This window comes from Pneumocystis murina (genome assembly GCF_000349005.2).
Source record: "Pneumocystis murina B123 chromosome Unknown supercont1.2, whole genome shotgun sequence".
NCBI lineage: Eukaryota > Fungi > Ascomycota > Pneumocystomycetes > Pneumocystales > Pneumocystaceae > Pneumocystis > Pneumocystis murina.
The window spans coordinates 45,934-67,060 of record NW_017802360.1 but is presented as its reverse complement, the minus strand read 5'-3'; the positions used below and the strand labels follow the sequence as shown (position 1 = coordinate 67,060).

Genomic DNA, 21,127 nt, shown 5'->3' with positions numbered 1-21,127 from the left:
TTAGAGATATAATAAGGATTTATATATTTATCTAAGGATTTTGGAAGCTTAAATATATGTTTTTATTAAAAAGAAATGCAAAAAAAACAATTGATTAAAAATATAACAATACTCTGTCAATGGAGCGGAAGAATATTGGTTTTCATCGGATTTATATGTGTTTCTATAGCTATTGCTATCCTACAACTTTTAGCGACATTTTTCTACAAATATAAACAAAATTGGTATTATAAATATATGTATATAAAAAAAAAGATCAAAGAACAATATTTACGAATAAAACTAGAAGAAGAACAAAGAAACATGCAGGAGTTATTTGCATGGCGATTGCAAAACTATTAATACCATCTTATGCAATTCTTTACGGAGATAAAATAATATTATCACATTTTGAAAAAGATCTAAATAAAAAAGAGGAAATAGAGGAATCAAATCGTTTTATATTTATCAGTAATCACCAGGTATTAATAGATAAATATTGTATAGAATCTTGTTAAAATAGAATTAAAGATTTATATTGATTGGTTTTATATTTGGTGGATTGCATATTTAAAAAAAATAGATAATGGGATTTATATTGTTCTTAAAGACAGTTTAAAGCGAATTCCTATCATTGGTTGGGGGTATTTTTTCTATCTTTTAATAATAAGATAATTAACAGAAGTTAAGGAATGAAAACATTTGGTTTTAGTATTTTTATTCTTATTTAAAACAATATACTTTTTGCTAACCACAAATTAGTTTTTTTATCTAGATCTTGGCAAGAAGATCATTTAAGATTTAATAATCATTTCAGAAATTTATCATTATCGGCTAATCAATCTATGTTATTATTATTATATCCAGAAGGTACGAACATTTCTTTACATACAAAACATCAAAGCTTAGCTTATGTAAAAAAAAATGATCTAGTAAGTATTAAAAATTGTTTATCTTAAAAAATTTCACACAGGTAGCCCATATTAGATTATGTCTTATTACCAAGAATCAAAGGACTCTATTTTTGTTTAAAGAATCTCCATAAAACTACAAAATATCTTTATGACTGTACAATTGGTTACGAAGGTGTTACACATAATACCTATGCCCAGGATATATATACTTTAAAATCAATGTATAAATTTTTAACAAATAAATAGCATTGTACTTATTTTTTTCAGACTTTTTGACGGACAATTCCCAAAAAATGTTCACATTCACCTTAGAAGATTTTCAATAGATACAGTACCTCTTGATAATGAAGATCAATTCAAAAATTGGCTATATAATTTATGGATAGAAAAAGATAAACTCATGCATCAATTTATTAATCATGGCTATTTTCCCGGAGATTTCACTTTAAAAAGAAAAATTCAACTAGATTCCATATTAGAAATATTAAGCCTTTGGGACGTATATATCGTGATCTTTTTATTCATCATTTTTATATATTATTTTTTAAAAATCATCTACTAAAAATTTATCCAAAATACTAATAATTCAACTAATTCATATTTCAACAATACTCATTCGAACTATAATTATCAAATAACATAAACTCATACCGCTTATTAAAAATACATCTATATTTATTGGTTCATTTTCAAAATATTTTCACCTTCTATTCACTCCATTCTATACTCAGAAAAAGACATAATCAAAAAACTTTCAAATAATCGTTTTCAAGCAATAACTATCTTTTTCTAACTACTTTATACAAAAGAATCATACAAAAAGTACAAAAAATCAACTTCAAAAAATATAAATTTCATAAAAACTTTTATACTTAATGGCTTTATTTCTTCTGATCAAAAATTTAAAAAGCAACATACAATGTTCATCTTTTACTCTTACATTTTATTTTTTTAAATAATTCAATATCTTTAATTTTTTTTACGAACGGCTTAAGGATATTAAAAAAATTAATACTATAAAAACTAAGAAAAATATTAACAGTTTAAAAGTAAAAATAACACTTTATTAGCATTTCTAATAAAATATAGTGGGAGTAATTGATCGTGAATATTATGACATTTTAGAAGTGGACCCTTTAGCAGATAATTTGACTATTAAAAGGGCTTATAGGTATATTAAGAAGACTAAATATTAGTAGAAAAGGTATTAATTTGAACTAAGGCGTCTTGCCATTAGGTTTCATCCGGATAAAAATCCAGATAATCCCGAGGAATCAAGAGAAAAATTTCAAAAAGTGTGTATTTATAAAAAAAGTAAAAAAGGCTTTAAACTTATTATTATTAATGTAGATCGGAGAAGCATATCAAGTTTTAAGTAATCCAGAGCTTAGAAGGAAGTATAATATGTATGGGAAAAAAGAAGCAACACCAGATCAAGGATTTTGTTAGTAAATATTAAGTATTGGAATAAGGAGATTGATAAGAAAACAGGTGATCCATCAGACTTTTTTGCTAATCTTTTTGGCGGGGAGGCATTTGTTGATCTGTTTGTATTTCGTATTTATATAAATATTATCTTATAAAAAATAGCATTGGTGAAATATCATTAATCAAAGATCTTACAAAAGCATTAGAAATTGCAGAAATGGAAAAGAAGCCTAAGAATGAAGATACTAGTGTGTCTATAAAATCAAATATTGCATTATCTTTTTCAGATAAAAAAACTATTACATGTTCAAGTCCACCGTCACCAGTTTCAACAATCTCAGAAACAGAAAAAAATACGCAAAAGAATTATAAAAAAAGGGGATTGACAAAAGAGCAACAGGAAGAATTATTAGCTTTTGAAAAAGAAAAAGCATCTGTACGAAAAAAGCGTGTCGAACATCTTGCAAACAAGTTGGTCGATCGATTAAATATATGGACAGAAAGTACTAAAGATGAGCTTACTACTAGAGCATTTCAAGAAAAAATAAAGGTAATCCTTATAATTTCCATATTAATTACAAATTTATCTATTTTAAGTATGAAGCAGAAAATCTTAAAATGGAATCATTTGGTGTAGAATTATTAAATGGTATTCAGAAGGCGATATTTGCTTTTTAAATCTCACAAGTTATAGCTATTGGTGTAATATATATACAAAAAGGAACCTCTTTGCTTAGATCTCAAAAATTTTTAGGCATTAGTGGCATTTTTAGTAAAATTAAAGAAAAAGGAATTATAGCTAAAGACATCTTCGGCACTATTTCAAGTGCACTAGATGCACAAATGACAGCAGAACAGTTGTCTAAGCTGGAAGAAAAAGGGGAAGATTGGGATAGTATACGTAAAATTGAATTGGAAAAAGAAATGACAGGTATTAATTATCTATATAATATTTATACATGATGCTTACAATATAGGAAAAATATTATTAGCAAGTTGGCGCGGTGCAAAATTTGAAGTTTCTGGAGTATTAAGGCGGGTTTTATATTCAACAAAGTATCTTATATTTATTATTATAGAGATGTATGTGATAAAGTATTATCAAAATCAATTCCTTTAGAAAAACGTATAGAACGTGCACGTGCTTTAATAATGATAGGTGCTATATTCTGCGAGACACAACCTGACCCTGGGGATGAAGGAAGAGTTTTCGAGGAACTTATGCGGAATTCTACTAAAAAAAAGAAGTGATGTCAACAACTATAATACCCCTGGGAGATCCAAAAATCATAAATAGAAATAAATCATATTATTTAATATTTATTATTACATTATGAATAGAAGTTATTAAAAATTATTTAGCATCTAGTAATTGAATAGGCCCGCCAGGAGAATTTTTATTTCGAGCAGTAAGAACTTCGACTCCATTTTCAGTTACAAGTAAAGTATGTTCTATTATCTGTAAATTTATTAATATCATATTAAATAACTTTACCAAATTGTGCACTTCGTTTCCCATCACTAGTCGTAGATGTCCAATTATCAGGCCCACCAAAGTAAATACCAAATTCTCAAAATATCCAAAAAACTTACCATGTTACGTCCTTTCTTTTAAATAAATGCAAATATTAGTTGGATTAAATTACCTTCCATACTCCAAGGGAAATCATGGGCTCAATGGTAAAACACATTCCCGGTTTTGCAATCCCAACAGCTTTATTTTTTGCATCTAAAAATATCAAAAAAAAAAACAAACGAGAAAACAATCTTACAATGAGGTATTTCTGGAAAACAATGAAACAGTCTATTTATTCCATGTCCGCAATAACTTCTACCATTAATTTTTTTTTCTTAAGAAAAAAAAACTTACGTTCTAACAGTTGAGCAATTTCTTGATTTTGCATAATTTTCTATTACGGAACCAATATCACGAAACAAAGTACCTGGTTTAACAACCTTTATTGCACGTTCTAAACATTCACGAGCTGTCTCAACAACTCGAACAGTATCTGCATCTTGCTTTGCTTTTTCTCCAATATAATACTAATTTAAATCAACATATTTTAACTCTCAAAAAAACAAAATCCAAGCATACAGTCTCATTTAGATCCCCATGAAAACCTAATGCATCTTAAGTTTATAATTTATCTTTTCTTTTTAAAAGAAATTACCTCCATGATATAATGTAACATCTAAATTAACAATATCGCCATCTTTTAAAACACTTCAGAAGTCAGAAAACATAATTATGATAATAATAAAATACTATTTATCAGGTATGCCATGACAAATAGTTTCATTTACAGATCTAAAATAAATCAACCTATTTATAAAAACATAGAGATCTTATAACATACGTACAAACGCTTTTAGGAAAATTATAATAATTCAAAGGACTTGGATAAGAGTTCCTTTCAATACATGCCATATGAACAATTTCATCGATTTCATCGGTTGTTATTCCTGGTCTTAAAGCGGCCGCTGCAATATCAAGAACTTCTCGAGCAAGCTTCAATCATCAGTGTTATATTCATGAATAGATGAACTACCTTACAGACTTTCCGCATACCTTGTTGCTCCTCCTTTGTAAGAATTATTGCTTTAAAGCTCCGAGATTGTGCCTGTTCACTTCGAGGAATCCCATCCTCAGCATAATCTGGTAATTGAATATGAAGAGGTATCTTTCGACGAGGTGAAAGAGGATAACATGCTCTCAATGTCCCTGTATAAGCGAAGTTTGGAAAGGGATCATATGTTCTGATTACGATGTTAGAAAAAAAACATTTTTCTGTTAAAACCAACAAAATAGAAGATGAATCAGAAACATAATTACCGGAACCATGTATGCTTTTATGAAAACTCTATAACTTTAATTTATTTCTATATATTTCTTAAATCTTACCCAATTTTTTTTAAAACAATCTTGAGAGCAGAAAAGAGACCCTCGAATACCAAGCTTTAAACATACAGGACATTGAAGCGCTGAAGCGACTTTATTACAGTCAAGACCTTTACAAATACTCATTTTTCATGGCTTTTTTTGTTGAATTTTAAATATCCAAAAAAACCGATTTTTAACGATATCTAAAAACCGTGATATGATACACCCTTATCAGGAATATATATATATAAAGCCTTAATATACTAAATTCAACAGTATTTATACAAAGAATACTTTTTATTTTTTCTCTGGATATAAAAGAGACAATTTAGCTGAATTTGATTTAAATCGTTTTTTTAAAGAATTATATTTTTTCTTAGAATCAATATGTTCCTTCATATTTAAAGCAATATCTGAAGTTAATTGTGCTACAGTAAATGTCTTAATAGAAAATAATTTTGCCCATGCTATAGTAATTGGGTTGTGTGTAATTAATTGACAAGATGAAAATTCTGCACCAACATTCTTTTGTAGATAAACCATAAAACATATTAAAGAACGAAGACCCCTCGGCGTTTTATGCGCAGTAATTGTCTGTGTATATTTAGATTCAATTAAGCATGAACCTTTTTGTTTCATGATATGTTTTAACAAAATACCCTCCGATTCTGAATTTAGTGAAAATAAAGGTACACATTCTAACCAATCAACAGTTTCTGATGGTTTTTGCATTCTTATTGTCCATTCATCAGGTGTATTATTCGAAAATCGTTCCAAAAAACGTATCACACTTCTAGCATTAACATTAATGATATCTGTGCCTTTCTTTAATCTATCTAATTCTTCTAATGCTAATAAAAGTATCGATAAAAATACGTATACACAAAAATAATACCTTACCAGAAAAAGGGATAACTATTTTCACTGATTTTGTCCCAATCCAACTTTTAATGATTTTTAATGAATCAATTAATGCAGATGCATCAAAAACACATAAAATAAAAGCTTTTTTAGATAAAGAAGACTTTAAAATATTTAAAACTTCCGTTTCTAATGATTTAACTTCATGTTCAAGCCTTGCCACTGCAAGCTTTTCTGATAATTGAGCAAGTCGTTTAGCCTAAACAAAATCAAAAAAAATAACTTATATATAGTCACAAAATGTACTCTTTCTTCGGAATTTTCTTCCATAATTCAATATTTTTACCTTATTTTCCTTCTTCATTTAATATCAAGTTTTTATGAGGTCGTGTGGGAAAAGAAGTGTATACATAAAGCCCAAAATGATGAAATAAAAAATACATGAATTAAACATATTTATTCGATCACAATAATTATTTGGTTATTTGAAATAAAAAGAATTATATTTAGAAACCAATTAGATTTTAATTTCAATGACCATTAGATATCCAAAAGATAAGAATTCTCAATTGTTAAATGTAAATATAAAATATAACAAATTGAAATCTTTAACATATATATAAGATTTCCAAAGATAAAAAAGTCAAATAAGTTTAATTCATAAAACACCAAATGCTCTCACTATGTTTTGAAAGATTAATAATGAAATCCAAAACATTTATAGAACAATATAAAAATCATAAGCAAGAATATCATAAGTCCATAGCCTTAAAAATATACCATATTTCAAAAAAGGAAAAAGAGTATTTAGATAAAATTTGATTGAACGGTTTGCGTCAGACTTTAGAAGCTATATCATAACACAAAATACAGCCATATAAAAACAAAATTATCGCCAAATTCTATGCATAGTCAAGAAGAATTATAAAAAGTTATAATAATATTCATTTTAGAAGTTTAAAATTAATCAATCTTAATTATAACTTTCACAGATCTAACAATATATCAATAAACTCATTATTTCCTATCAAAAAATTGAACAGGAGTTGGCGCAATCCTTCTCTTTTTTTCTTTAATAGATACAGCTACTGTTATCAGAAGAAATATACATAAAGAAAAACTTACCTGTCGAAAGAGGATCTTCTAAATTATGCGAAGATATATTGTCTTTATCAGTAGATTGTAATTTAACAGGTTGAGAAGATATATTCGTCATTGAATTAGGTATATCAATTAAAACTTTCAAAGGATCCTTTAGCAAAGTAGAATGTTCGGAGCAGGATGAAGAAAGTGGACCTATATATTCTTCACCAAGTTCATTCTCATCAAACAGAGCAATTGAGCAATATCCATCAGTAGACGTTATAAGCAATGCATTCCCATCAAAAGACCTATTTGAAATATTCAACAAAACAAGAATCAATGTATATTGTATTTTTTACCATGCAAGGTCAGTTAATGTAGCATAATGAAAATTACTTAACATTCCAATAGGATTTACCTGTTGTGTATCATATAATACAATGGTATCTTGCGTTGCAACGGCATAAATCATTCGATAAGCCAAGGAAAATGCAGAAGGTACTCTATCAAAAACAGATTTAGAAGTATCAGTAAAAGTATCCAAAATACAGTTAGAAGCCGAATTAGAAACAGAATCATCCTGTAATGCTATATTCACAATTGGTAATGTTTTGGTCAGTTTGTCGTTTTTTTCAACATTCCTTAAAGTATAATATTTTGGAGAACAAGAAACAATAATAGCTGGACGTTTATGTCCCGATAAATGTGCTATAGGAGAGCTATCATCTATCAATATTATATTATCATCTTAAAAACTCATATACCGATTTAATCCAGCCCGAGTATAAATATAAACAGTATGAAGTGTTTCTTCCGACTCACTTGAAGATCGATATTGTCCAGCTGGCACCAACAATAAACTGCCATCAGGAGTGAAATTTAATCTCCTAAAAAATGACAAAAGCGCTTCATTATGATACATTCCAAATGCAGTAGGATATTCCATTCGTGATAAACTAGCATGTAATGTCACCGAAAACTTAGATGTTGTATTTATACGATAAATTTGTACTGTTCTATCACTTCCTGTCGTTGCTAAATACGTATTTAGTGGATCCCATGCAACACCTTGAATATAATGCGTATGTTCAGTTAATTGCTGAATGCACTGGCCTATAAACATTAATTCGAAAAAAAAAAATAAAAAAATATCATTAATACCCTCATTGACATTATAAATACGTGCTACATGATCCATTGAACCTGTTAAAAGATACATCGCATCAGGTGACCATGCTAAATCATAAATTTCAGCTCCAGATGAGCGACAAAAACGAAAAATCTTCCATATTTCTTTGTCATTCGAATCATCGTTTCCAAGACTTACTGACGAATGAAATCCATCTGAAAGAACCCAGATCAACACATTACCATCATCACCAGCTGATGCTAATAATCCACCTTAAAAATATGAAAAAATACAATCAAAGATAAAACAAATTAACCTCGAGGACTAAACCGAACAACATTTACAGCTTGTGTATGTTTTGAAAGAGTTGAAAGATAAATTAAACGTGGAGAATATGTCGTATGTGTCATTTTATTCAATTCGTTTGACAATTGCGAGGTTACCTGAGACCGTTCAACACGCCATATCTAATAAACAATAAGATTAATTGAATATAAAGAAATAATTTCAATTATATCAATTATATATCCAGAAAATATAAATTCATTTCCATAGACCCAAGTATATACACATTATATGCGTATTATATAAGTTTAGTTTCATAAAATTTTCCGTTTTTTTCACAATAATTACTTAAAATCAAAATATACTATAAGATTTTATATTAAAGCATACCCGTACATTTCCATCACCACCAGCTGTAGCAAGTCTTCCTTTGTTACAAGGCTCAAAGTGAGCAGAATAAATAGAAGCAGCTTCTGTATGCCAATGAATTTGTATAACAGATGCCTTCATTAACCAAAGACAAACTCAGGGCTTACGTTACAGAAATATAATAGAAATTATTAGATGGAGTTGCCACGGCAACTAAGTGTTAAGTACAAGAAAGTCTAGAAAGATATTTATATACAAAAGATTAATATATATAATATTTTACTCAAACATAACACTAAAGAATTGATTAAAAGATAATTACAAGATATTCCGTATATCCGTATTTTAAATAATAATGTTAATAATATTATAAGCAAAAAAAGAAACTATTTCACATCTCATCCCTTTTAACAATAGACAATGTATCAGAAAAAATACTTTTTAAAAAGTCAAAAATTTTGCAAACTAATTATAATTGAGGGATAAAAATAAATATATCTAAGACATACCTTGAGTAAAATCCCATCGAGCACCAAATAAATGTGCTAGGTAAATCATTAATGATGCAATTATGGCTAAAAATATGGAAGAAATAAGAAAAATATAAAAAGCTTCCTTATCTATTAGAAACTCAGTCGAACTTTCATGCAAGGGCTTCTGAGAACATAAAGATAGACCTGGTTTGTCTGAGGGGAAAACGCTTTCAACCCATTGCTCAACCTATATAAGATTAGACATCTCATGAAAACATTATTTTAAAATATGAATATACTTTGCCACAAGCGACACTTATTTTAAAAAAATTAGGATCGCTTGGTGTATTCTTTAGATGAATTATACGTATATATTTAAGAAAAATTCCACATAAATTTCTTCGATTTGTGGTACGCATAATTAACTATAAAAAATATTAACATCTAAGCAGATTTTAAAATAAAAATAAGCCATACTGAACATGCTTCTCCTTTACGAATCTTAAGATTCTTACGAAAAACATTTGGATTACGAAATACTAGTGCAAGTGTAGCAATTGCCATAGTTTGAGGGATTGCGCAGAAATTGAAGACGGATTGATCATGAAGATTACATAGATAGTATAAGCAATCGGGTACATGTGTCAAGGCATCTAAAATCATTTCAGATAAACAATGAAGCCCCTAAATCCCCGAAATATTAAAAAAATGCAAAAAATCACTAAGTTATAAAAGAATACCTTCTCTTGATTTTCTGGTGCCAAAAAATCTATAAAATTATCGACATATTTAGACCAAATTTCCTTTGGCCAAAACACACGTTGATGATGCAAATCTTCTCTGTAATCACGAATAATATTCGTTTTCTGAAGAAACAATCCCATTGTATGTGAGCTACAAATAATATAAAAAATTCACTTCAAAAATTAATAATTCAAACATACAGCTCTGTAAGGCCCTCCAAATCATGCTCAACTTTGCTTACCAAAAAAAGTCGATTTAACCCTTCACCTACAAGCCCTGCTACATAAAAACAATACAAATTATAATCCCGAATACTTTGAATCCCTTGAGTTTTAAAATGTGCACTTTTAATAAAATCAGCCATTCCGTTCCCCATTTCGTACGTTATCGATCGAATTATATCTTGATATTCTTTCTTAAGAACAAGAAATTCTTCAATTACTTTATCAAAAGACTTCAAAAGCATGCCATCTTTTGCGCTTAAAGATGCTTTTCCCAAATTAGCCTTTATAAACAAACGCATATACTACGCATACATTCCGAAAATTTCCATCCTTTTTCATCAATATGTGTGTAAAACGTGCGCAATAGCTGAATTTTCTTCTTTGAATCAAAATTCATATCATCTTCAATAGTATCTAGCCCTCTTAATACCAAATAAAAAACCATCACCTAACAAATGTCAATTGAATATTTCAAAATAAATAACTATACTTACCGATTCACGTAACTCAGGCCTTAATTCTTGAATTACACGACCAAAGCTACGGCTTGTTTGTATAAGCAATTCATAACATTGACGGCAATTATGTGTTTCTTGATCAGGAAGTCTCTGATAAAGAGGTGTATAAAATAATTTATACTGACAAAACTCCTTAAATTCTCTGGGATGACGAAGATAATCTGTCCAGATTGCCATTTATAAGAAAAAAATAGCAATATTTTAATAAATTTATGTGAGACGGATAAAAAAGCGATACGAGATAAAGTAAAAATAAAAGGTTATCGGAAGGGTAAAAAAAAGCATATAAAAAATAAGTGAATATAATATGGATATAATACGCATATATAAAGCGTACAATACGCATATTATTGATAAGATTTGTTAAAATTAGGGATTTAATTTATTAAAGGGTTGATATAGAAAACTTTAAATTAAGATAAAAATTGTTAAAAAAACATAGAATTATATATGCATAATGTTTGTTTTTATGCGCATATATAAATAGATATACTAATTTCTGAATAGAATAACATATAAGTTTAATTATTTTGTGCATATATATAGAATATATTATATCTATAAAGTAATAGTGCAGTTTTTGATTTTTGTTTTGGAACCAATTATTAAGAAAAGTTCATAAAATATTTGTTTACTGAAAGCTCTTTATTAATAGCATGATGAATAGGCCAGAAAAAAGGCCTAAGGTGAATTCTTTTTATGATCATGAAGATAGAGTTAACGAACGCGGTAAAATGGAAGCAATAATAGACGAATTAAAAGTAATTATCGGACATAATGTAGAAATAGAGATCCTTGAATATCTTGCTCAAACATCCAAAGGTAATATTGAATTGGCATTAAATATGTATTTTGATAAAACATGGGAAAAAAAAAATCAAAAGGAACAAAAATACATAAATCAGGAATCTTTAAGCACAAAATCATGGTATTTGAAATATATTGGAAGTTTTGGAATGGAAGGATGGGCTAATGTTTCTGGAACGGGTTTTTTATCAGCAGGAGAAGTTGTTTTGCTTAAAAAACAAGATAAGATTAATGAAAAAACTAAATCAAGACAATTTTTTCCAGAATCAGTATCAAGAAAACGAAATTCTAGACAAAATCTATCAAGAATTATTAGATTTTGTACAGAAAAAGGTATAGAAATAGGTCGTATTCCTCAGGAATCAGCTATACATATATCTACACTTCTTGAATTTAAAACATGTTCGTTCACAGCGTCATGTATTTATGCCCCAGATAAAATAAAAATAGGTGAGTCATATTTTATGTATATTATTATTATTTAATGTTAGGTGACAAGATACTACTTCAAATAGCATGTTTTATTCACAGACAAGCATTTACGTCCATGAAGGAGCCATTATTTTCTAGAGAAGACAATATTTATAAGGTATCTATGACAGAAGAAATACGTGAACAGCATCGACAGGCAATTCTATGGCTTCTAACAAAAGTCGGACTTGAGCCAGATGATTCAAAGACTCCAGATAGTAAAACTATTTTTAAAGAAGTAATTAAAGCGAGCAAAAACACGGGTCCGATTTTATCAAAAATGGGGTACTTAGACCCTTTTGGAGAAAATAGTTCAGATCTAGAAGAAGAAAGTAAAGAACTTGAAAAAGAACAGATTAATTTTATATATAAAAACACAAAATCATATGATCCCAATATGAAGGAAATGTTACCTTCTTCTTCCTTTAACCTTGAACTCAAGTCTTATCAAAAACAGGAAAATTTACATACATTTATTATTTTTTTCTCATCTTTTTAGGCCTTATATTGGATGATGAACAAAGAACGCCAAATTGATTTGTTAGAAGAAAAAAATACCATACATCCATTATGGCAAGTATTTTATTGGCCTTCTTATAACGAAAATGGAAAAAGGTTGGATTTTGGGAATTCTGATAACCGGTTTTATGTTAACCCATATTCTGGCAAACTAACTCTTGAATTTCCTAGAGCAGATCAGGGCTTTTGTGGTGGAATATTAGCAGATGAAATGGGCCTCGGAAAAACCATAGAAATTCTTAGCCTTATTCATTCTAACAAACCAGTGGCATCATTAAATTCTACACCATTTATTATAAATTCCAATGCATCTATTCAATCATGTCGAACTACATTAGTTATTGCACCTTTATCTTTGCTTGATCAATGGCGTTCAGAAGCAGAAATTGCTTCAAAACCAAATAGCTTGAAGATTCAAATTTATTACGGAACAGATAAATCTATTGATGCTTTGGTACAATGCCAAACTAGCAATCAGCCAGATTTACTTATAACAAGTTATGGTGTTGTTCTTTCTGAATGGTCACAAATGACTACAAATAACAAAGCTTTCTTTAATTTGTTTTCAATTGATTTTTATCGAGTAGTTTTGGATGAAGCACATTATATAAAAAATAGACTTAGCAAAACAGCAAAAGCATGCTCTTCTTTAAATGCAAAAAGACGATGGGTATTAACTGGAACACCAATAGTAAACAAATTAGAAGATCTTTTTAGTCTTATTCATTTTTTAAAAATTGAACCTTGGGGAAATTTTGTATTTTGGAAAACTTTTATCACTATTCCATTTGAATCAAAAGATATACCTCGTGCACTAAATACCCTTCGTATGATTTTTGAAAATCTGATTTTACGTCGGACAAAAACAACAAAAGATATACATGGTAATTTGATTATTGCACTTCCTTCTAAAGAAATTATGACAAAAGAGATTATCCTGTCCCTTAAAGAGAGAGAGATATATGATTTTATTTATACTAAAGCGAAACAGGCTTTTATTGAGAACTCAGCAGCAGGCACTATATTTAAGAATTATATAACAATTTTAACGATGTTATTGCGTTTACGTCAAAGTTGTTGTCATCCATCACTAATTAAACATGGTGATAAAAGTGATTTTCTTGATTTACCTTTTGATAAAGATATTAAAAATTCCATTAATACCGATGATATCATAGATCTTAAAGATCTAATCGAACCTTTTTGTAATCAAGATATTAAAAAACAGAATACAGATGCATATAGAACTTGCGTTATCAAAAGTATATTAGAAAAAACACAGAATGAGTGTTCTATTTGTTCCGCTAGTCCTATAGTTGAAGAAGCTATCACATCATGTTGGCATATGGCATGTAAATCTTGTCTTAAAAAGCATATAGAGGTATGATTTCATTTTAAATACTCTACAATTTTTTAATATTTAAGTTTCAAAAATCTCATAACAAAAAACCTTTATGTCATATATGTCGATCACCAATTGATGAACAAAATATTTATGAAATTATTCGAAAAGGAACTCAGGGCGTCGCTGATAATAATTCTCGTATAGAATTACGTAAATTTACGTCAATTTCATCCTCAAAATTAGATGCATTAATTAAACAATTGTTTGCATTAAAAATGTCAGATCCTTATGCTAAATCAATAATATTCAGCCAATTTACAGCATTTCTTGACCTAGTAGAAGTATTTATAAAGCGGTAAATGGATTCAATTATTATCTGTTTAATAATTTCTTAGAGATAATTTTGAATTCCTTCGTCTAGATGGAGGAATGTCAATGAAAGAACGCTCAATCGTTTTAGAAAAATTTCGCACAGAAAAAAAAGGGCTAATTTTATTAGTTTCTATAAAATCTGGTAGTATTATTATACTCGGAATTTCAATTGCTAAACATTTAAAGGTTCTGTTGGTTTAAATTTAACAGCAGCGTCCTGGGTTTTTATTCTCGATCCATGGTTTGTATTTGGATTATAATTGGTTATATTTTTATGTTAACTAGGTGGAATTTTGGTATGGAAAATCAAGCTATAGACAGGGTTGGTTTATTTTTAAAATTTAAAACAACTTACAAATTTATAGGTGCATCGTATAGGCCAAACATTGCCTGTCAAAGTTGTACGTTTTATTGTAAAAGATTCAATAGAAGAAAAAATGATTGAGATCTGCAAGAGAAAACTTATGCTTGCAGATATTTCTGTTATGGAATATCAGTCACGTGATGATGTAACAAAACAGCGTTTAGAAGAATTACAAGCACTTTTTGAGTAGTTTTTTTATTAAACCAAAAGGCATTTAGTAAAAATTGTATATATTAAACATATCTCCAAAACAAGCGACTTATTTTATTTTGAATTTACAAAGCAATATTTTAATATAAAAACATACGAATTATATTTTCAAGGGAAACAAACAAATAATTTTTAACTTCAATCAATTTTTAAAATCCACAATTTCCTAGAAAAATCCACATTTATCTTAATCTAATTAGATTCGTTACTACAGCAACATTGTTTATTTACATTTACTACGATATACAGCATTTTAAAATTTTCTTTAAAATAAAAATATTAAAAATATATTATTTCAAAGGGTAAATAAGCCTTATTAGATGTCTGGGATTCAAGAAAATTATGAAGGATCCCCCACATTGAATGGTAGTTCACAATTACCATTACTTTCTTCATCAGCATCAAAAGGTCATTTGAATACAAATTCTCTACATTCAAGAAACAGTCGATCAGGATTGGTAGCGGTTCCAGAGAATTTTACAAAAAACTTACAAGGTCTTCCGGATCGTCTTGGGAATCTGCATTTTAAAAAGGCAGGAAAAGAAAACGAGGGACAGATTGACTTTTCTTTAGAATCTAAGGATAGTACATCTTTAAAGGGCATAAGCAGGTCACCAGAAAAGAATGGAATGAAAGAGGCGAAAATTCAAGGAATTCAAAAAACAGAGGCATCAAATTCAGAATTTCAGACATGGAATACACATAAAAAGCTTACATCAAATGAGATGGAAAAAATAACAAAACCGAGTGTAAAAAGACTAGTTAACGTTTGTCAAATATGTATAAATAAATGAGATACGTTTTTTTTTCTAATAGTTTTTAAGTTTTTCTTGATCATTATTTTGACAAGCTACGTTATCTCTGTGAAAGACAACAAAGGATCGAAAAATTTCATGAATGGGCAAGAAAACAGATAGAGGAAGGGAAGCTTACCGCATCTGAATATACAGCTGCATGGAAATGTCATTGTCATACGGAACGAAGTACTCTTCGAAAAAGACGTGCAAAAATGAAGCAAGAAAATTTTCATATTATTGCACAAATTGGTCAAGGAGGATATGGAAGCGTTCACTTGGCACAAATGAAAGATACAAAAGAAATTGTTGCCCTTAAAAAAATGAGCAAAAAATTGTTACACAAATTGGATGAGGTCAATATACATATATAATATATACGTATTAACAAAAATAGATACGTCACGTACTTACGGAGCGTGATATTTTAACGAATTCAACGTCTCCCTGGCTTGTTCGTCTCCTTTATGCCTTTCAGGATCCTGATTATTTATTCTTTGCTATGGTAAACATTATTTATAATTTTAATTAAATTAAAAAATTTAGGAATATGTTCCAGGAGGCGATTTTCGTTCTCTTTTATGTAATAGTGGTATTTTGCGTGATGAACATGCGAAATTTTATCTCTCGGAAATGTTCATGTCTGTAGACTCTCTTCATCGTCTTGGGTATATCCATAGAGATCTAAAGCCAGAGGTTAATAATTGTATATATAATATTTATTTATTAATTGGATTTAGAACTTTCTTATTGATTCTAAGGGTCATATAAAACTTACAGATTTTGGACTTGCATCTGGGATTATTAATTCCCAGAAAATAGAATCTTTAAGACTTAAAGTAAATATTTTTATATAATTTTTAAGCAATATTTATAATTATTAGCTCGATCAAATTAAAGATCTAGAAGTTCCTACTAGAACTGCAGTTGAACGTAGGAATATTCACAGAACTTTAAAAATGCAAGAGTTAAACTATGTAAGTTATTTGTTTCAAAATACATCATAAATCTGAGACAGTTTAGGCCAATTCAATTGTTGGATCACCAGATTATATGGCACCAGAAATCCTCAATGGCCATGATTATGACTTTACTGTGGATTATTGGTCTCTCGGTTGCATACTTTTTGAATGTTTAACAGGTTATCCACCATTCTCTGGAAAAAATATGAATGAAACATGGTCCAATCTAAAAAACTGGAAATATACATTAGTTAGACCTGTTTATGAAGAGAAAGAATTCAATATTCATGATGATGCCTGGGAAATTATTACAAAGTATAGATAAACTTCAAAAGCATTTTTTTAAAATTTTATTAGACTTATCACAAATCCCAGAAGACGAATATCCAGTATTCAAGAGGTAAAAGAACAAAAATACTTTAAACATATCGATTGGACAACACTTCGCCAACAAGAAGTAAACAATTCAACAATTTCCTGTATAAATATTAATTATTTTTTATAGGCACCTTTTGTACCCGATCTTGATTCTGAATTCGATCATGGTTATTTTGATGACTTTACCAACGAAAATGATATGTTAAAATATAAAGAAGTCTATGAAAAACAATCTTCCGTTGAATCTATGGAAGACCGTCTTGAAAAAGTCCCACCGACTACATTTGTCGGATTTACATACAAGTATAAAAATTAAAAAAAAATACATCATTATTCTAATTCTTCAAATAGACATCAAAAAATTATTGAAAGTAACCATATACAAGATATTCCTACTTCAGTAGATAAACTTCGCAACAGAGAAGTAACTTTTGAGACATTGTTTTAAATTGGTAATCTTTTTTATACTTCTTTTTTTTATATTTTTATACAATAAAATCTCATGTTTTCATATAATAAATTATCGTTTTTTCTTATATAAAAACCACTGTATATTTTTATAGCACTTTAACGGTATACAAATCTCTATATTTTTTATAAAAAAATATAAAAATGGCTTATGCCGCTGCTAAAATTAATTGGATTAAGCTTCTCTCATCTTATGGCTTAAGTTCTTCAGTTATTTCATCCCTTTCTACTTTTCATCAGTGGAGTCTTAATACCAGAGCAAAAATAGGAATTTTAGAAGAACAACTACAAAATATTGATTTTAGTTATTACCGGTCTATTTTAAAGAATAAATCTCTTGTTAATCAAATAGAAAAGGAGCTTAAAGCATTCCGTCCTGTAAAATATCAAGTTGATCCGCAAATCAAAGCTATTCAACAGTTTGAAACAAAGGCGGTTTGTTTTAAAGATTTTGTCTCATCAATGTAATATTATAGTAGATTGAAAATGCTACAAAAATATCAGAAAACGCAAAGAAAGAGCTTACTGAGCTTGAAATGACTTTGTCAAACATTCAACAAGCACGACCGATTGATGAATTGACAGTAGAAGATGTATTAACGGCTTGTCCTGAAATTGAAAAAAGAGTAGAAGATATGGTTAAACAGGAGAAATGGTCAGTTCCTGGTTACAAAGAGGTTTAATTAGATCAGATTATTAAAAGAATTAAATTAATAAAGTATTAGAAATTTGGTAATTTAGCAATTATGTAAAAAATCATTCAAGCAAAACAGAACTTTGAATAGCCATATAGAAAAAATTAATAAAAACAAATTATTTATCAGAAATACTTTTACACTAATTTTTAAATTCTCAATATACGTCTTGTGTTTTTATTTAACAAATTTCTTTTTTTTTTCATTGATAGATATAGATATTTATGAATAAAAGACTTGTATTATAGATGCAAGCTATTTTCTATCTGTCATATATTTTCTTAAATTATATCTTATCAAGCTTTACGATATATTAGCCCAGTGTTTTATTGAAACAGGTCTAAAACTCTTTAAAATAGAGAATATTTATACCTTTTAAAAGCTTAATAGATTTCTTTACAGTATATTAGCTTTAGATAAAGTATGTTTTACTCACAGGAAATTTTAACGCGTCGAAAAGGTGGATTAGGTGTGATTTGGTAGAAAAAGAGTGAAAAAAAGAGGAATATTTACTTTAAATAGGCTTGCAGCAACTCTTGGATCTAAGTCATCATTTAAAAAGCTTCAGAGAAAAGAGATTTTATCAGTAAATGTTCCTAAAGCTTGTGAATATTTGTCAGAACCCCCAGAACCTTTAGCATTAAGGTTATCAAGTAATTTAATGATGGGAGTTACAAGAATTTTTGATCAACAGTATGGGTTTTTCTATAGTAAGTAGAGGATAAGTGTTTTATATTTAGAAAAGATGGTTAAGGGGGGATTAGCTGATGTTCAATTAACTCATGCTAAAATTCGTAAAGAACTTGCAACAATAAGCCTTGAAAAAGCAAATATTGATCTTCCAAAGACGAAGACAAGGTATTTTCCATGATAGAAAGGATAATGAAGATCTAATTGATAGAACGGATCTTTTTACCCTTGTAGATGATCCGGGATTTATGCCGGATTTAAATGAATATGGAATGGAAACTTTAACACTACCATGGCATCCAGAAACGTCATTTGATATAGAAATTGGGGTTCAAGAAAGTCATTCTAGCTCATTTGATCTTTCGACAACACCAGTTTCTTTCTCACAACATACATTGCCAAGATCATCCCTTTCAATGAATAATCATACTTCTAAGCTTGATTTTTCAGGCTCAATTTCACGTTCAGCTATCAATATGAGTGGATTGATTGAAAGGGATACTGATATTTTGGGATCAATGAACGGGGAACTTTCATTTGACTTTGAATTTGATGCAGAGGGAGAAATACGAAAGATTGAGGGAAAACAAAGTGATATAAGTTCATCAATTCAGAAAAAAAGGAATGATGTGTATAAAATTGACTCAGATGAAGGAGAAGAAACTGTAAGATTTCAACATGCAGAGGCTAAAAGGCGAAAGAAATTTAATCATACAGTTTTTTTGAATATTATTCTGTTAACATATCTAATACTTATAGTTCGAAAAAACGCTGATGGCTTATGAGGAGGTAGATGAGTCTATGATTGGTGAGCTTGCGGAGACAGATTTTTTTGATAGTAGAGATCCATCTTTTGTTCCTCAAAACAGGAACCATGAAACTAGTTCAAATACATATGAAGACGATGATCAACAGAGAAAAAAAAGAAAATTTTTAGGAATGAAGACGGATATACGTACAGAACTTCCCTCGGAAGATTTGATTTCATGGCGTGACGATTATATCAAAAACATGGAAAAACAATCTGCAATAAAGACACGAAAACTTCAGGAAAAGGCTGCTCTTAATAATGTCCACTTTTTCGTTTGGAGTTTTTCAGAGGAATTAATGCATCCTTCTTTAAAAGCCATGTTTCTAGATAATCAAAAGCAAAAATATTCTCTCAAACATAAAAAAAGAACCAAAAACGAACTTAATGACGAACCTGCTGACAATATAGATAGCTTAAACCATCAACAAACAGAAAAAATGCCTGCAAGCATGAATTCTTATTTTGAAGAGGTTATATTATTTAATTAATTTAACTTAATTTAATGTCTATCTTAGGAAATTGAGTTAGGACGTCATATTGATGAAGAACTCACACGTCGTACATCTTCTCTTATGCCATGGAATCAATCCCATATTTCTTCTCGTCCAGGATCAGTAGGTCCGGGAATGGCTTCTATTTCTTTTGATACACCTTCAGTAAGCGCTACTGGCCATTTTTCTTCTACCATAAGGAAAAACAAATTAATAGCAAGTCCTCTTGCTGATACATTGGAAGATGTCAACATCAATATAGGAGAAGATATAATGGAAGACTTTGAAATTTTTGAAGGTATATTTTATCATCTCTTTGATCGTTTTAATAAATAATAGCTACAAATCTTGACACTCAAACAATATTACAAGATAGTCAATCAACCATTATGGAAAAAGAGTCTTACAATTTTCTAGAGTATATCTTTTATTATCTTTTTTTATAATTGCTAATATAAAATGTTATAGATATACACAAGCACGTATTCATCAAAAAGAAGGTTATACAATTACATTTGAGGAACTAGTTCCTACATCTAATAGTTCTCGCTCAGTTGCATCCCAAGCACTCTGCCATGTATTACGTAAGGCAAAAAAAGATTATTTGGTCAATTTTTTTAATAAATATTTAGTATTAGCTTCTCGTAACATTTTAACAGTTCATCAAGCTAAACCTTATGAAGATATATGTATCAAGCTTAGCTGATTTTATATTCATATCTAGCTAGTCATATTTTTGCATATTTTCAAACATATTTTATATTTTTATCACAATTGCTTAAGAAACAAAATATATTATTTGCTTGCTTAAATCATATAGAAAAACAAGAGAATTTCAGGATAGATAAAAAGAAGATAATGG

General features: G+C 29.0%; 10 protein-coding genes across 10 annotated transcripts; 6 read left to right on the top strand and 4 right to left on the bottom strand.

The window, feature by feature from the left end:
- Nucleotides 1-75: 75 nt before the first annotated feature.
- Nucleotides 76-1,455, top strand: PNEG_04257 (hypothetical protein; the record flags this gene model as incomplete). Its single annotated transcript, XM_019757780.1, has 7 exons — nt 76-239; nt 287-461; nt 511-616; nt 670-690; nt 742-911; nt 957-1,114; nt 1,161-1,455. 7 exons carry the CDS (start codon nt 76-78, stop codon nt 1,453-1,455), a joined length of 1,089 nt encoding a protein of 362 aa, XP_019613403.1.
- Nucleotides 1,456-1,981: 526 nt separating this feature from the next.
- On the top strand, nt 1,982-3,572 carry PNEG_04256 (hypothetical protein; the record flags this gene model as incomplete). The annotated part of the gene is made up of 9 exons (XM_007874296.2): nt 1,982-2,064; nt 2,116-2,188; nt 2,244-2,337; nt 2,385-2,439; nt 2,484-2,871; nt 2,919-2,970; nt 3,016-3,252; nt 3,299-3,377; nt 3,401-3,572. Coding segments are annotated over 9 exons (1,233 nt in total), but the record flags the coding sequence as incomplete, so codon positions are not given.
- Nucleotides 3,573-3,678: 106 nt separating this feature from the next.
- PNEG_00590 (methionine aminopeptidase, type I) lies at nt 3,679-5,346 on the bottom strand (the record flags this gene model as incomplete). Its single annotated transcript, XM_007874294.1, has 11 exons — nt 3,679-3,773; nt 3,817-3,925; nt 3,968-4,050; nt 4,094-4,149; nt 4,192-4,364; nt 4,417-4,442; nt 4,493-4,545; nt 4,588-4,629; nt 4,679-4,830; nt 4,871-5,182; nt 5,224-5,346. The coding sequence occupies 10 exons, from the start codon at nt 5,344-5,346 to the stop codon at nt 3,911-3,913; spliced, it is 1,035 nt and encodes a 344-aa protein (XP_007872485.1). The 3' UTR covers nt 3,679-3,773; nt 3,817-3,910.
- A 153-nt stretch (nt 5,347-5,499) lies between these two features.
- Nucleotides 5,500-6,418, bottom strand: PNEG_00589 (hypothetical protein; the record flags this gene model as incomplete). Its single annotated transcript, XM_007874293.1, has 3 exons — nt 6,370-6,418; nt 6,103-6,322; nt 5,500-6,053 (listed from the first exon to the last, which is right to left on the bottom strand). Exons 1-3 carry the CDS (start codon nt 6,391-6,393, stop codon nt 5,500-5,502), a joined length of 798 nt encoding a protein of 265 aa, XP_007872484.1. The 5' UTR covers nt 6,394-6,418.
- Nucleotides 6,419-7,080: 662 nt separating this feature from the next.
- Nucleotides 7,081-9,070, bottom strand: PNEG_00588 (hypothetical protein; the record flags this gene model as incomplete). The annotated part of the gene is made up of 7 exons (XM_007874292.1): nt 7,081-7,148; nt 7,189-7,454; nt 7,506-7,865; nt 7,911-8,259; nt 8,308-8,547; nt 8,592-8,742; nt 8,951-9,070. The coding sequence occupies 7 exons, from the start codon at nt 9,068-9,070 to the stop codon at nt 7,081-7,083; spliced, it is 1,554 nt and encodes a 517-aa protein (XP_007872483.1).
- Nucleotides 9,071-9,320: 250 nt separating this feature from the next.
- PNEG_00587 (farnesyl-diphosphate farnesyltransferase) lies at nt 9,321-11,065 on the bottom strand (the record flags this gene model as incomplete). Its single annotated transcript, XM_007874291.1, has 8 exons — nt 9,321-9,394; nt 9,439-9,649; nt 9,702-9,827; nt 9,880-10,086; nt 10,143-10,296; nt 10,347-10,635; nt 10,683-10,818; nt 10,865-11,065. The coding sequence occupies 8 exons, from the start codon at nt 11,063-11,065 to the stop codon at nt 9,321-9,323; spliced, it is 1,398 nt and encodes a 465-aa protein (XP_007872482.1).
- Nucleotides 11,066-11,544: 479 nt separating this feature from the next.
- PNEG_04255 (hypothetical protein) lies at nt 11,545-14,956 on the top strand (the record flags this gene model as incomplete). Its single annotated transcript, XM_019757779.1, has 8 exons — nt 11,545-12,145; nt 12,187-12,607; nt 12,782-14,066; nt 14,111-14,385; nt 14,426-14,544; nt 14,589-14,643; nt 14,688-14,724; nt 14,768-14,956. The coding sequence occupies 8 exons, from the start codon at nt 11,545-11,547 to the stop codon at nt 14,954-14,956; spliced, it is 2,982 nt and encodes a 993-aa protein (XP_019613402.1).
- Nucleotides 14,957-15,296: 340 nt separating this feature from the next.
- On the top strand, nt 15,297-17,558 carry PNEG_00584 (hypothetical protein; the record flags this gene model as incomplete). The annotated part of the gene is made up of 10 exons (XM_007874288.1): nt 15,297-15,756; nt 15,801-16,126; nt 16,168-16,275; nt 16,317-16,466; nt 16,511-16,609; nt 16,655-16,747; nt 16,794-17,047; nt 17,090-17,189; nt 17,238-17,413; nt 17,462-17,558. The coding sequence occupies 10 exons, from the start codon at nt 15,297-15,299 to the stop codon at nt 17,556-17,558; spliced, it is 1,863 nt and encodes a 620-aa protein (XP_007872479.1).
- A 152-nt stretch (nt 17,559-17,710) lies between these two features.
- On the top strand, nt 17,711-18,349 carry PNEG_00583 (hypothetical protein). Its single transcript, XM_007874287.1, has 3 exons — nt 17,711-18,013; nt 18,058-18,255; nt 18,304-18,349. Exons 1-3 carry the CDS (start codon nt 17,723-17,725, stop codon nt 18,328-18,330), a joined length of 516 nt encoding a protein of 171 aa, XP_007872478.1. The 5' UTR covers nt 17,711-17,722; the 3' UTR covers nt 18,331-18,349.
- Nucleotides 18,350-18,668: 319 nt separating this feature from the next.
- PNEG_00582 (hypothetical protein) lies at nt 18,669-20,971 on the top strand (the record flags this gene model as incomplete). The annotated part of the gene is made up of 9 exons (XM_007874286.1): nt 18,669-18,752; nt 18,796-18,983; nt 19,038-19,131; nt 19,175-19,679; nt 19,723-20,244; nt 20,290-20,563; nt 20,605-20,683; nt 20,734-20,849; nt 20,898-20,971. Exons 1-9 carry the CDS (start codon nt 18,697-18,699, stop codon nt 20,969-20,971), a joined length of 1,908 nt encoding a protein of 635 aa, XP_007872477.1. The 5' UTR covers nt 18,669-18,696.
- Nucleotides 20,972-21,127: the final 156 nt, after the last annotated feature.